Source organism: Chenopodium quinoa, unplaced genomic scaffold (genome assembly GCF_001683475.1).
Source record: "Chenopodium quinoa cultivar QQ74 unplaced genomic scaffold, ASM168347v1, whole genome shotgun sequence".
Lineage (NCBI taxonomy): Eukaryota > Viridiplantae > Streptophyta > Magnoliopsida > Caryophyllales > Amaranthaceae > Chenopodium > Chenopodium quinoa.
In genome coordinates, this window is record NW_018743199.1 from 5,193,144 (window position 1) to 5,209,713 (window position 16,570).

General features: G+C 32.6%; 1 protein-coding gene and 1 non-coding gene across 2 annotated transcripts; one reads left to right on the top strand and one right to left on the bottom strand.

The window, feature by feature from the left end:
- Positions 1-4,947: 4,947 nt before the first annotated feature.
- TRNAK-UUU lies at positions 4,948-5,019 on the bottom strand. The gene has a single exon. It is a non-coding gene; the product is annotated as a tRNA-Lys (tRNA).
- A 256-nt stretch (positions 5,020-5,275) lies between these two features.
- On the top strand, positions 5,276-7,257 carry LOC110733668 (CBL-interacting serine/threonine-protein kinase 25-like). Its single transcript, XM_021913747.1, has one exon. It carries the CDS (start codon positions 5,616-5,618, stop codon positions 6,945-6,947), a length of 1,332 nt encoding a protein of 443 aa, XP_021769439.1. The 5' UTR covers positions 5,276-5,615; the 3' UTR covers positions 6,948-7,257.
- Positions 7,258-16,570: the final 9,313 nt, after the last annotated feature.

Below are 16,570 nucleotides of genomic sequence, written 5' to 3' on the forward strand. Positions count from 1 at the left end.
ATATATTAAAAAGAATACATGATATAAATACAATTTTAATACATTATAAACATTAAAAATAATTCAAAAAGGAAATAAAAATACTAAATACAAGCGCAATATCAGCATTTTATGATGTCATTTTTAAAGAATGACATTGTAGAATTATTATTTAACGATATAGATTAACTAAATATATATCAGAAACATAAATTATACACTTAATTGGTAAGATAAGAGTCTCAAATATTATTGTTTGGTAGCCAAAGTGTTGGATTGGAATTTGAAACATGCATTAAAAGTTTAAAACCTTAAAGAATCCAAGTGTTGGACACTGCCGAGTGCCGACATGGTCCCTTGAATAGCTTTAAACACCAGCCACCCAAACAACTTAAAATGGAAAGAATTTTCCACATTTATTTTTGGGGCTGAATTGAAACTATTTACGATTGAGATAGCTTAGGACCAGTTTTATGATTATATAAGGTGCAATATTAAATGACTCGAAAGGAAAGAGACTTAAACAGTACGAAAGCATACACTAAAGTTTGACTTCTTCATTCTAGCTACCTAGCTCCAACTAAAAGTGTAGATAAATCTATTTCTTGGAAGAGTATTAGTTTATGACTAAATTAGTACTCGTGCGATGCACGATTTAATTAGCATTAAAAAAATCAATAAAAGAGTGTAAAATAATTAACCACAAAAATGAGGGTTTTTGAAAAGAGAAAAATCATTAATATGTTTTTGATTAATTGATGTTCACACTTTTATTTATTTTTAAGAATTATTTTTTCCAATCTTGAATTTCAAAAGACAAAAATAGGAAAAAAAAAAAAATTGATGATGTCATAAGCAAATTGGAGGAAAATTTTTTAATGATAAAATGACATGTGTACGCAGGTGATGTAAGCGGTTTTTTCTTTAGTTATAGTTATAAGATAAGATTGAAAGTAAGGACAATACGTCACAAGTTCGAATCTTTCCCTTCGGTATAAAACCAATCCAACTAAAAACTTAATTAAACTGATTGTTGAGGTTTAAGAATATGTTTTATAATCTATTACATTTAGACTCATCGTTGAGTCGGAGCAGTCGAGGCACCCGCCTAGGGCCATAGATGAGATGGTCCCATATTCCAACCTTAAGTACAAGAGACAATTATATTAACTTCATAGATGCAATTGTCAATATGGGTATCTCTGTGGCTTGGTGGCTAGGATAAGTTGAAGTTAAATGTTCTCTATAGATTAGCCTTAAGTACAAGAGACAATTATATTAACTTTATAGATGCAATTGTCAATATGGGTATCTCTGTGGCTTGGTGGCTAGGATAAGTTGAAGTTAAATGTTTTCTATAGATTCAACTACGTACCCTCTCGATTTATTCTTTCGCCCTTAGGCCCCCAAAATCTCAAAAACGGTTTTGATCACGTCCCCTCATATTTGAAAGTGGGAGGTGGGTGAATTTGAACTCGTGACCTTTGTGTTATGCTGACTCTAATACAGTGTTAATTTTATGAAACTATTCTATTTGAGTGATTTTCAATTGATCTATATATATACATGAATTATTAGTTATAAATCCGTATAATTTGTATTTTGGATCTAACTATTTGATATGAAAAATTTATCTAGTGATTCTGAACCTATTATAAAATATGTAAAAAAAATTAATGGGGTTATTGTTTAAAGCTTTGATTAGGGGTAATTTTTGATATTTTTTTTAATAAAAAAAGGTTTGACAAATATGATTGCTAAGTAATTTTAAATCTTGATAAAATGAACATTCTTTTACAAATGTGTCTTAGTTTTTTTTTTTTTTTGGAAGATATAAAGGTGTTGATAAAAGGGTTTTAGAAGGTATGGTGCCCTACCATTGTAAAAATCTTGGCTCCGCCCTGTATAGTTCTATAGGTAAGAATTGAATTGAGCTATTATATGAGTGGTTTACAACATGTTTGATACTATTACCGACTAATCTGGACTTCATGTTTTAGATAGACTGGTTTCTTTTGCTGTTGAGTTATGTTTTTCAAAATTCAAATGAAGTAGATAATCCCTCAAAATTAAAAATTGTGTAAACCATAAAAACACCTTACTTACGTATTTAATATCGATTAATATGCCACCTAATCAAAGTTTTAAATCGTTAAGCAATAAGAAAGTCAGAAGCCTAGAACTTTAACTTGAACAAGGGAGCTGGATGTGGAATGACATTGCCCGACAAAGAAGATCCCAGTACCTGCCGAAAGAATCAACGAAAAAAAAGTAAAGTTTGGTATATATTAAGAAAAAACCAGATTAGTAATCTTTTTTTTATCATTGCCAACCCAAGAAGGAAAGTAATTGAATTGATTGGCTGGTGGATAGATGCTCGAAAGAGTTCGATGGTATGAAAACTTCTTTGAATTTTGCAATCAAATATTGAAACAAAAGAGATCCGCTGTTCTCCATTATAATAAAACTTATCTAATTGAATTTTGATAAGAGTCCATTCTTGGAAATTTCAGAAAAATGCCCACATTACTACACGGCCCACTTGTAATTGACTTAATACCTTAATTCAAATTCTACTCAGCGAATTAGGGGCTACATTAACCACAAGACATATCTTAGCATATTGCCACGATGGCACCCAAAATAAATAAATAACTCAAGAATTATTGTTATATATATATATATATATATATATATATATATATATTGTGAAAGAACTCAAGAATTATTAAATCACAGCCGTTTGTCCAAAAATAAATAAATAAATAAAATAAAATTAAAATTTTCAACCAAATTGAAGGTAAAATGTTTCCTCCTTTTCTGTGTAAAAGGAGCAACTCAACCAAAAACTTAACCAATTTATATACGTTATCACGGTATCACACCCCCTTACACGAGAATCTATTAGGCTTGATGTGTGAATATAGCATGGGCCCCACTGTACCCAGCGTTTTAATATTCTATCTTGAAAGGAGGGGTGGATGTGTTAAGCCCATGAGAAAAACCCACATGTGAGTGATATGTTGTCCCATATTTATTTAGTTTATAAATAAAAGTTTGTATTGGGAAGTGTATCCCACATTGAATAAATAATAAAGTTGTGCCCACTAAGGCTAAGGGGCTACTCCCCTCATTGCCATGTGGTTTTGAGGTGGAACGTCCTTGGTTGTATAAAGTGGACAGTTGTGTCACATGAGACAAAGTTAAAAAGGACCTTACATGTGAGGGGAGTGTTGAAAAATAACCTCTCAAGTGTTACCACATGTAAGTGTCCCACATTGGTTGAACAAGAGAGAGTTAAACACTTTATAAGGCCGGCTAAGGGGCTACTCCTCCTATTGTCATATGGTTTTGGGATGAAACCTCCTTTGATCTTTTGAAATACTCTCTCTCTCTCTCTCTTGGGTTGCGGGTGCGACCCAAACCCGCGTTTAACATGGTATCAGAGCCAGGTTAAGTTTTGTTGTGATCTGGGCCAATATTATGGACAACTCACATGTGAGGAGGAGTGTTAAGCCCATGAGAAAAACCCACATGTGAGTGGTATATTGTCGCACATTGGTTTAGTTTATAAGTAAGAGTTTGTATTGGGAAGTGTATCCCACATTGAAGAAATAAGAAATTTGTGTACACTTTATAAGGCTAAGGTGCTACTCCCCTCATTGTCATATGGTTTTGAGGTGGAACCTCCTTGGTTGTATAAAGTGGACAGTTGTGTCGGGTGTGGCCCAGATCCGATTATCAGGATGAGATTCGAACTTGTAATCAAACTGGCTCTTGATACCATGATAAAGAACTAACTCAACCAAAAACTTAAGTTTAGGGTTAAAGCCCATGATCGGTTTATATACTCTATCATTTTTGCCTTTATAACATTTCGTTTTTATTTTTGATGTACTATTTTCGTGATTTTATTTCTTTTTGGCTGCCTTTGCCTTAGCGGTTTTTTTTTTTATATTTTTTTTTTTATTACAAATGGATGAATGGCTTATTGAGTTTTCTGATCGATTTGGCTGCCTTTGCCTTAGCGTTTTTTTTTTTTTTTTTCTCTTCTTATTCAAGGTTATACAAATGGATGAATGACTTATTGAGTTTTCTGATCGAGTTACTCCTAATAATGCCAATAATGAAATAGTTACTTAAAGATTGCAATGATTTAAGAGAATTCACCAAAGTCCCCACGAAAGACATAAGCTCAAATTATAACGGAATTTGCAAAATTTTGAATATTTACAAAAGGAAGATAGAAATTTTTAAGACATGATTGCATGATTGGCATGGTATGATTTGACCATTATGAGTGCAAAACATTAGACGGCAACTTATGGTCCAGAAATGCCAATGCTTCAAAGTTCAAACATTGGCTTCTAAGGTATTAGGCCAACCTTCTTCCTCTTTCTTGTAGTGAAAGGAATCGGAGTATGGTCGAGCTCTCACTTGATCAGCCAACAATCCAAGATGGAAGATTATGCTTCTTAATTACATAGATGATGGTGAAGAATGAAATTATTCACAGTATAATGTTTGTTGATTGGTTTGGATGTTATTAAACATTTTCGATGTTTGGTTTATGGTTTGTATTTTTGTAAGACTTTCTTTTAAATTTCATGATTTGTAAGACTATTTATTTATTAATGTGATGATGTTATACTCTTTTTGCTTTTCTAACAGTTAGTTGAATATCAAGTATGTTATACTCTTTTGTGTTTAAAAAAAAAAAAAAAAAAAAAAAAAAAAAAAAAAAAAATTGAAACATTACTAATTAGTAATTTATTGAGTTATTGTCGAATTTCCACCCCACTTATGGGATTAAGGTTTTGATTGATTGAATGATTGTCAAATTCCAAGTCATAATTTTTTAAAATTTATTAACATATACGAAGTACTTGTTTAGTTTATCATATTTGTATGCCCTAATAAAAGTTATAGGCGTTGAGAGCTTGATACAAAAAAATGGTTCATAAAAGCCGCCGTCTGTGGGGATCGAACCCACGACCACGTGGTTAAAAGCCACGCGCTCTACCACTGAGCTAAGACGGCTTTGACGATTTATCTTTTTGCATAACTATATTATACTATTAGCAATTAGATATTTCTCACACACAGTAGTTATGTCTTATAAAAAAATTAAAAAAAAATTAAAAAAAAAAAACCACTACTCCATTTACAGATTACTTTAATTCTTACAAGTTACTCCGTATATCTAGTTGACACTTGACACGTTGACAGCACATAGAATAATGATTAATGAGTAATTAAATTGTCCAATAATTGTTTTTAAAAAAAAAAAATTGTCCAATAATATTCTCTTAAAAAAAAATTAAGTTCAAGTAAAAAAAAAATGACAACAACAGAGGAAAACAGAGTAGTATGATTGAAACCCTTTACACTAAATCAATAAAATTATTGCTAAAAGACAGCAAACCGTTGATTCGTATTCCAATTGAATTCTTCCTACAATTAAATTAATCTAAAATAATATATCATGATTTTTCATCAAATATTCTCTGAATTTTCCACATTATAACCCGAAAAAAAAAACAGGGGAGATCAGGGTGTTCCTGTTTCATTGGATACAGGACACACTGCTTTAATGTCAAAAAGTGTCACATAAATATTCACAAGTTCACTTCAATATGGAAGGTAAGGTTCTTTTTGGCAAATATGAGTTATTAAAGCTTTTAGGTGAGGGAAATTTCGGAAAAGTGTACAAGGCTAAAAACATTACAACAGATGAAATAGTTGCCATAAAGATGATCAACAAGGATGAAGTGAAGAAGCATGGTATGTTTGAGCAAGTTAAGAAGGAAATATCGGTTATGAGGCTTGTCAAGCACCCGAACATTGTTGAGCTTAAGGAAGTCATGGCAACAAAGACTAAAATATACTTGGTCATGGAGTATGTTGGAGGAGGTGACTTGTACACTAAGATTTTTATGCAAGGTAAACTCGATGAAAATATTGCTAGAAAGTTCTTCCAACAGGTAATCACTGCTGTTGATTTTTGTCATAGTCGCGGTGTTTGTCATCGTGACCTTAAGCTAGAAAACATTATGCTAGACTCAAATGGTGAAAATGTCAAGATTTGTGATTTTGGGTTGGCTACTTATCTTGGAGAGAAAGATGAGAGTAATTCTGATGCTTTACTAGGTACTGCATGTGGCGCATTTGCTTATATGGCGCCGGAGATCCTTCGTGGGGAGAAATATGATGGGAAGTTGTCTGATATTTGGTCATGTGGGGTGATTTTGTATGCTATACTTGCTGGTTATCCACCTTTCCAAGATGAAAGTCGAACGAAAATGTTAAGGAAGATTAGGATTTGTAAGTATGAGTTTTCCTTAGGGTTTCCTGAGGAAGTCAAGGACTTGCTTAAGAAGATTTTGGTGAAGAATCCAAAGGAAAGAATTATGATATCGGAAATAATGTCAAGTCCTTGGTTTAGGACAGGATTAAGTGGATCATATGAAGGTGATTCGAGTTTGTTCTGCTCCTCTCCTGAGTCTTCTTTCAATGCCTTTGATTTCATGTTATGTATGGCTTCGGGTTTAGACTTGTCCGGGCTGTTTGAGAATAAAAAGAGGAAACTTGGGTCGTTGTTCGTGACAAAATATTCGACTAAGGAAGTGTTGAAGAAAGTGGAGAAGATGGCAGAAGTGTTGAATTATGAGGCAAGAAAAGAAAAGGAGTCAAGGGTGGTGTTGAAAGGGGGAGAAATGGGTAGGAGAGGGAGGTTGGTGGTGAGTGTTGAAGTGTTTATGGTATTGCCGGAGGTTAAGGTTGTCGAGTTTTTGAAGAGGGCTGGTGATCCTGTCGAATACTTGAAGTTGATGGAGGAACAAGTGAGGCCGGCAATGAAGGATGTAGCTTGGAAATGGCAAGGTGATTGGTCTCATGGGAGGAATAATGGTGGGAGTGATGTTTTCCCTAGGTGGAATTGGTGTAGGTTTGTGAAACAACAGCTTTGAAAATTTACAATCTACACGATTTGGAGCTATAATCTGTAAGATTAAAACCCCCCCTTAGCCCTTTAACCTACTTTGTAATTTTACTTTTTGTGGGAATTATAAATTAAGAGCGATGTTGAATTATCAGATGTAGTGACTACTATATGTTTATTTATCAATTATTCTAGCTACATGTTTTGTGTAAGCTACATATGAGTTTTGCATTTGTGTGGATGATGTAGTTCATTGAGTGAAATCTTTATTCTTTGTATTTGTCACCTAAAAGTGTCATGTATATATAATATTACGCAGCTAATCAACTATTATATGATTTCCTGGTGTATCTTTGTTATGAATGTTATAAGATCTCTAGAGGCAATTAATGTCTAGATATGTTGAAGACTTGAAGCACGCATCAAAAATGTCTATACACCCTTTTGACTCAGCCCATTTGACAAAATAACACAATTTCAAAGAATTCAAACACATCTATTGATAATTTGATATTAGATACTTTATTTCTCCGTTTTTTAATCGCAACGTTTAGAATTTTACATTATTCACACTCTTTTATTGATATTTTGTAATTTATAAGCTGGAAAAAGTAAAGTAACATGAGATCTTGTTATGTTCGACTTGGAATATTTCTTCGATACTTGAGAACTTATAGTTCCTCCGTTTTTTAATCGCAACGTTTAGAATTTTACATTATTCACACACTCTTTTATTGATATTTTGTAATTTATAAGCTGGAAAAAGTAAAGTAACATGAGATCATGTTATATTCGACTTGGAATATTTCTTCGATACTTGAGAAACTTATAGTTCCTCCATTTTTTAATCGCAACGTTTAGAATTTTACATTATTCACACACTCTTTTATTGATATTTTGTAATTTATAAGCTGGAAAAAGTAAAGTAACATGAGATCTTGTTATATTCGACGTGGAATATTTCTTCGATACTCGAGAAACTTATAGGTAGGGCAAACAACAAATCATGAATTGCAATAAAGTCACATACTTATTATATACCATTAAATGACTAAGGGTATGGATTGAAGGAAATGGAGGGAAAGGAAGGAAAAAGAAATGGAGAGATGAAATATCTTTCATTTGGATAACAAATGAGCTGAGGAAGGAAGGAAATTGGAGATGGAGGGGAGAGAAATGGAAGAATTAAATTGTAGAAAATTAATCCCTTTAATAATGGAGAGATTTGGAAGGAAAATTCAACATTCTTCCTTCTCTTCCTTTCCCCTTCCCTTTCCCTCCCCTCCTCTTCTCCTCCCTCCCCTTCTTTTCCTTCGTATTATCTATGAAAAGAGGTTGTAAAGTATGTAGTTTTAGTTGTGTTACAAACCCATAATTACTAAAGTAGAAATATCCTATCGATAATGACACAAGGTTTTTATTTATGTGTAAGGAGGATCTCTTTCCATGATCTCTTCAACAAATTAAACTAGTATAATCCATCATATAGCTAAAATGAAAGTTTTATAACTGAAACAATGAAGTATTTGAAAATAATTGAGAAAAACACTAAATTATTGCAAACAAAAATTCATGAATAAATTGAGATCATTACGGGTAGTGGACATGGACCCTGATTTATAATAAAGTATTACTCCTTCATTCTATTATTTTATTACATGCCTATTTTTTATTTTGCATGGGAATTTAAGAAAGTTAAACATTCCCTTAAAATAATAAATAGAAGTATAAATGTGCATGTGGGGCTAGAGAGAGAGAAGGTGGTTGGAAATTAGGAAAGAGAAAGTATTGGGAATTGATATTAAATTACAAAAACAAAAAAAGGATGACAAATATTAAAAAGAGAATAATATTGTAAAAAAAGTACAACTTATAAATAGAAACAGACACTTAATTTTGATTATCCTAAAAAGAAATACTCTCAAAAGAATTCATTATTCTAATAAAGAACGAAGGGAGTACATTATAAGATACGAGTAGTATGTACACTCTTATGCAAATAATAGATTTCAGGTACAATTGAATTTTTATATATTCATAATCAATCACTAGATACTGATTATATGATTAGATAAATGTAGTTTTCAAAGTATTACCCATCCACCAAAACTGTGCTTAATCTTTATACTGATTATATGATTAGCAAGACTAAAACTTTAAAAATGATATGATTTGAATATTTGATCAATCATAATCTAAAAAGGGGACAAATAGACGAAATATTATTGATAATTTTTTTTTTTTTTTTGATGCGATAGTATTGATAATTAGTTGTCTACCAATCTACCGTAACGTGCCATCAACATATCAGACAATATCAGACCTTGCCCACCTTGGGTTCCATTTTTTCATTATATTATACAAGTAGAATGTAATAATGCCCCTTGTCTCTTTTGTTTCAATACACCACCAACTTATTCTTTAAAGAATTAAAGGACATCATTTGACCTAAACCTATATTTCAATGGATTCATAAATCATAACAAGTTAAAAGTAACATTACTAACATACTAGTATTAAACATATGTGTAATTTTGCCATAAATTCATTCCAGCCTGATACATACAACTACTACAATACTACCACTAATCCCTTCGAAGAAAAAAAAAAAAAAAACACAATACTACTAATAATGTTCCTTCTTATTTACAATAAAAAGGTAGTTTAGGGCTAAATAATTCATTTCCTACAAACGAAGGCAGTGTATATGGTGATTACGGGTCAAATGAGAAGTTCCTCCTCTAAATAAGAATTATGAGAAAAATTTATACGCATATGTATATATATATATATATATATATATATATATATATATATATATATATATATATATATATTCAGATGAGTTAAAATGTATGCTGTAGTAGAATTTCAGTTAAAGTTACTATAAAAATTGTTTGGTTAAGGGTATGTTCTCTTCAGCTTAATTTCAATTCAATTTAGCTCCAATCAGTTCAGTTCCTAATTTAGTTTCCTTCTCTCATAAATAGTTCAGCTCCATTCAGTTCAGTAAATTAGAACATACCCTAAAGCTATCCTTAGATTGATTTATTTCCAATAAAAAAGATATGTTTTAATAAGATTTTTTAAAAGTTTTTTCCCCCCTTTAGTGTAGAAGATTTGTTTTAATAAGATTTTTTTTCCTTAATGATGTAATCACTAGCCCTAGTTGCTTTACGATAGCATGGGATAGATACATTTGAACATGGAAGATAGATGAGATACATCATGATAAATCCAAGAACATGTTTGCTTTAGTTATGTTTATTGATCAAACTTTACAGTGGAAGAATAGAGTCACGTTTAGAGTTGCCAATTTTTGACCCGATCCGTTAGGCCCGACTGTTTCGAACCGATCCGAAAAGGAACTGAATTGTTTAAAACCTGTTTTTTAGAAACCAAAAACTGACCCGACCCAATTTTTTCCAAACCAAAACGGAACTAAACCGAATTTGTGCAAACCGTTACCAACCCGACCCGTTATCAAGCCAAACCGTTACAACCCAAAACTGAAAGCAACCCAAACCGATTACGTTTAAACCCGATAGTAACCTGACCCGTTTTAAACCGAAAACCGTTAAAACCCGATAAAAATCCGATAAACCTAAATCGTTCCAACCCGTAACCCGTTGTGACCGAACCGGTTATAATCCGTAACCCGTTGTGACCGAACCGTTTACGACCCGTAGCCCGTTATGACCAAACCGTTTAAAACCCGTAACCCGTTATGACTGAGTCATTTACAACCTGTTACCCAATATATTTATGATCTAATCTGTTTCAACCCACTACTCGATAAACCCAACTTATTTATGACTTGACTTGATTATAACATGACTCGTTCCTACCCATTATCTGACTAATTCGACTCGATAATCATCCGACTCAATTTTAGATATGATTTTGATTAGAAACCCGTTTCAAATTGGGTAAACTCGTTTTCAAACCAACCAAGTTTAATCTAAACCGATTATAACCGAAACAATAATGGTTGGACCCGATTTCACCCAATCTATTTTGAACCGAAACCCATTTTCGAACCGACCCAGTTAAACCCAAACTGATTATGACCCGAACCAATTACGACCCGTCCTGATTAAGACCCGAATTGTTTTTAACCGAAACCCACATTAAATGGGCTAAACCCATTTTCAAACCGACCCAGTTCAACCCAAATTGATTATGACCCGAACCGACTAGAACCCGACCCGATAAAGACCCGATCCGAATAGAAACTGCAATTTAAAAAACCAAACCGAACTGACCCGATAATTTTCAAAACCGACCCAAACCGACCTGCTTATTATTTCAATCCGTTATAAACCGACCCGTTATAACCCGAAACTGATAAACCCAACCCAAACTCGAACTGTTTAACCGAATTGATACCCCTAGTGACGTTCAACGTTTAGTGACTTAATTGGTCAGTAGTTACATGCTTTTGCTAAATAATGGAGCAAGATAAGGTTTTTTGTGAAAATTGTGACATTTCAAACAAGTACTAGGTCAGGTGTCCACATCACATTATTTTTAATCAATTAGTTTATTTTTCTAAAAAAATTACGAGTATTATTAAATATATATTTATGCAAGATTTTCGGAATAATATTTGGTAAAAATTTAAAGCATATTATTTAAAAATTATAACATTATTTTTTATCAATTTGTGTTTTGTTGTTTTAATATTTAGTGGTTTTATTTTCCTTCTCCATTAAAAGAGACTAAGGTTTTGTTCTGTTCGGAGTAATTTCAGTTCAATTCAGCTCCAATTAGTTCAATTAGTTTCTTTCAATTCTTAATTTTCTTCTCTAATAAACAATTTATTTCATCTCTATTTAGTTCAATTCACCTCCAATCGATTCAGTTCAGTTGTCTTTAGTAAATCGAAACAGGCCCTAATTCCACCACCATTTTCTAGCAACTTTGCCATCAAATTCATAGAAAACCTTGTTGAATAATTTTGAGAATTTAGACAAAATTTATGTTAATAAATTAATTTGCTTAGGTTGTAAATTAATTAATTTGCTTAGGTTGTAAATTAATTAAATAAGATTATTAAAGCAATAACCTTCGTTAAAAGGACAAAAGTATAATGGTGAAGAAATAGCAGCACTCGGTTTAGAGATTTAAGGCTGCCATTGCTTTGCCCGGTCTGCCCGCTCGGTCCGGGTGGTGCTGGCCCGACCGGATGTGAGGGTGGATACCTGAAGCTGCTTCGCCGCCCGGTTGGGCAGCTGTCGCCCTACCGGGTGCGAGATCGAAACTTAAAAATCGAAGCTTGACTGCCCGAATCTGATCTTCTTCGCCCTATCGGGCGCGAGAAGGGAGTTCCAATTTCTGGATCCTGCCGCCCGATAGGGCCACCACCGCCCGCCCGGACGCAAGAGCGTTCAGATTTCGTCACTCCGATCCGCTCGGTCGGGCGCGAGTCTGGGCTAATTGATTTTGTGACGATTTTGCTTGATATGTATTGGCAGTTTCTTCATGACTGTTGGTTATTTTTGCTTGAATATAAATATGTTGAAGGAACATATGTTGATAGAACTTCAAGGAAAAAAATCAGAAAACTTATATTCTCTTGAAAGCCTTTTGCAATTTTGTTTATCATCATCATAAATTCTGATTTTTGTTTGCATTTGACCACAAATATACTACACATTATTGTGGTTGTCTTCGTTATATCTCCTGATAATTTCGTGATACCCGGTGTGTTTAATCAGGTCGAAATATTACTTTGAGAAACTGATCTTGTTTAAGCCTCAAAGTGGAAATTTGTTCAACGTCTTTTGTGACTTGATATTCATTTTCCCCAACAAACCTTACAGAAATTGGAGAAGTACAAGGCAAGGTTAACCCAAAAGCCAAGGGTTTGTCATCCTCTTGTATTTAAGGTGCTCTTGAGCTATGGTGAATTTTTAGAGTGATAACCTACGATTTTCAATTTTGGCCCGAATTTATAGCATGAAAAGATAAACAAACCCCTGCTTTTGTAGTTTTGTTTTTATTTATCAAATTGATTAAATCGCATTTCTTATATTTTTTACATAGCAACATTGAGAAGATATCCCAAATGGTCATACGCCCATACTAATACTAATCTTAAACAAAGGAATGTCCTTCTAAAGTTTGGCCCAAGTAAATTTGGGCATCAATTTTATAAGTATCCACTAAACTATGGGCAGGGCTGAAGTATGACTTATATCAGATATTAATTCAGATGTCACCGCCTGCCTTTTTTACTACAGTATATTTGGAACCCAAAAAAACATATCTTGCTAGGCCCAAACGAAAAATGAGAAGTACTAGCTTACCCCTTTTCTGTCTCTTCTTCTGTTTTGTTTATAGTTCTTACAACTATAAAAGACTTGAGTCCTGTTCTTTTGAGCTTTTAAGTAGAGCAAAGCAAATTAAATTTTAGCAGAGTAGAGCAGAGCAGATTTTAGGATAGCAGAGCCGATCAGATTTTAACATTATTATTATTATTATTATTATTATTATTATTATTATTATTATTATTATTATTATTATTATTATTATTATTATTATTATTATTATTATTATTATTATTATTATTATTATTATTATTATTATGTGTGTGTGTGAGATAAAATTTGTTATATATTTAGATAAAATTCATAATATTAAAAGATAATATTTTATATTTAATTAATTTAAACTTAAAATCTCATTCGACAATTTTTCTTACATGGCATTTGAATTATTTTATTTTAAAAGAAATTAATAAGCTCTTATTTTATTCGCTACAATTAAAACTTATAATCCTACGTGGCGCATTAAGAGAATTAAATCCTATATGGCTCTCTAAAAACTCGGGAAAAAGCTCACCTTTATACATATATACTAGATGAAGCCCGTGCGATGCACGGGTCGATCTATTTTTTTCTAAAAAATATTTTTTATATTTATGTGATTACATTTGTAATTTTATTAGTTGTACGTAATATATCATTTTCTCCGTATTTGTTTTAAAATATTAGATAAAATTCCTAATCTCAAAAGATAATATTTCGTATTTAATTAATGTAACCATTAAAATCTCATTGGTCAATTATGCTTATGTGGCACTTGAATTATTTATTAGATATAACTATAATTTATAATCTTACGTGGCACGTTAACTAATTTTAGGTGGCATAATCCTATTGTAGCGTTTTAAAAATATTAATCATATGTGGCGCTCTAATAATTTTTTAAAAATAAAAATCCTACATGGCGCTCTAAAATCTCGGGAAAAAACTCCCCTTTATATATATATATTAGATTAGATTAGATTATTATTGATAATTATTAGGAAAAATACACTTTAATAATTCCAAATATTGGCGATTTACCTAGAATAATCCCAACTAAGGATTATTTTCTAACAGTACCAACTTTGCCTCTTATTTTCTTCTAGTAGACCCAACCGGTCAACTACGGGTCAATAACCTGTTGTAACAAGTCATATGCCATGTGTCAACACACGATTGGTCCAAAATAAAAAAAAAACAAAAAAAATAGAACATTAAAAAAACATAAAATAATTATAAAAAAAAAATAGAAAATTAAAAAAACAGAGAATAAAAAAAATCTGAAATAAAAAAAAAAAGGTAAAAAAAAATAGCAAAAAAAAAAAAAAAAAAGACGCTTAGAAAAATTTCAGAAATTAGTAAAAAAAAATTAGAAAATTTAAAGAAAAAAAAAAAAACCAAAATCGACCAGCCACCCTCCCACTACCCCGTAACCCTAGCCAGCCACCCTCTCTCCCCTTTCCCCACAGGCGGCCAACCCCCTAAACATCTCAAAATGGTCGGCCGACACCCACCCAACTCGGAAACTATCCAGTCAGCCCAAAATCACCCCCCTCCCCCGACCCCCATAACCACCATCTCCTCTTCCTCGACCCTCGAAACAATCCCCCCTCCTTTCCCCCACCGTAAAAATCGGCCATTTCGGCGGTAGGGGAAAGGAGGAGGGGTTGTTTTGATGGGCGGGGAAGTGGGAGGGGGTGGTTTTGGGGGTCGGGGAATAGTGAGGGATAGTTTCGGAGGGTGGTTTTGGGCCGGCCGAGTGTTTTCCGAGATGGGTGGGTGTCGGCCGGCCATTTTGGGATGTTTTGGGGGTTGGCCGTCAGCGAGGAAAGGGGAGGGAGGGTGGCTGGCTAGGTTTACGAGGTGGTGGGAGGGTGGCTAGGAGGGTTTTGGGATTTTTGTTTTTTTTTCTTCTAATTTTCTGATTTTTTAACTTTCGGTTTTTTATTATCATTTTCTATTTTTGTTTTAATTTTTTGATTTTTTTTAATGAATTTTCTAATTGTATTTTTATTTTCTGATTTTTTTTTTGTTTTTTTTTTTAAAAAATTCTCTAATTTTCTTTTTTTTTTCCATTTTCTGATTTTTTTTTTTTAACATTTGATTTTTTTATTAATTTTTTTTTCAAATTTCTGATTTTTTTTTAATTTTCTGTTTTTTTTTTGAATTTTCTGATTTTATTTTCTAATTTTTTTAAATTCTAAACTAATCACGTGTTGACACGTGGCATTTATAAAAAAATTTATAAAAATTACCTTTTCAATAGGTTACCGGTCATTGGGACCGCTGGAAGAAAATAAGAGGCAAAGTTGGTACTGTTAGAAAATAATCCTTAGTTGTGATTATTCTAGGTAAATCGCCAATAGTTGGGATTATTAAAATGTATTTTTCCTAATTATTATTATTAACTGTAATTATGATTAATAAATATTAATTATTATTAATATTAATAATTATTTAAAATAATGAATTATTATCATCAATATAATATTAGTTATTATTATTGAATATTAATTATTATTGTTATTATTAATTATTATTTTATAATAGAGCAGAGCAAAGTAGATTTCTTTTAAGAAGAGCAGAGCTACTCTAAAGAATAACGGGACCTAAGAGTACATTTAACATCTATTCAAAATTAATACTTTCACAGTCCTTCTATTTTTGTCCCATATATAGATGTATGCTCAGCTTATTAATTTTTAGTTGCGTAAAGTATATCTATACGGCGAGTTCGCCCTAGGGGTAGGGTGAAGACATGAACACAACTTTTCACAAAGAGGGTATTATCTTAGCTTCCACCCGCCCGACCGGGCAAGCTCGCGCTAGGGGTCTGACGGAGATTCAGATCGACCTTAATATGCTATTTCGTAGTGGGTTGTTCTCCTCGCCCTTCTCGTGCCCAATCTGGCAGACTTGCCCAAGTCGGGCGAGAGTTTGGGGATGCGATTTTTAGCAGTTTTGATTCTTTATTCATAGCCTGCGTATACCAATTGTGCCTATTTATTTGATACAAACGAAAAAACACCTAGTATCGTGAAACCCTTAACACAATAAATACAAAGCCAAACCCATAGAGATCTGAGCAATTCTTGAAGTAATTCCAGCCTTCCAATCGGGGTACAGAGTTGGAAGGTAGATGCATTACCCTTGGGGAGAAATCGTCACTAGGAGCATTATATCGGTGGTTGTGAAACGCGCTTTCAGGTTAGTCGTAAAACGCTCACAACTTATATGAGATCTATAATTGATTATTGTATTTTGCCCTAATTTCTCTATTATTTTCATGATTAAAAAAATATTCCTTATTATTAGCTAATATACTAGTTATAGTATGACG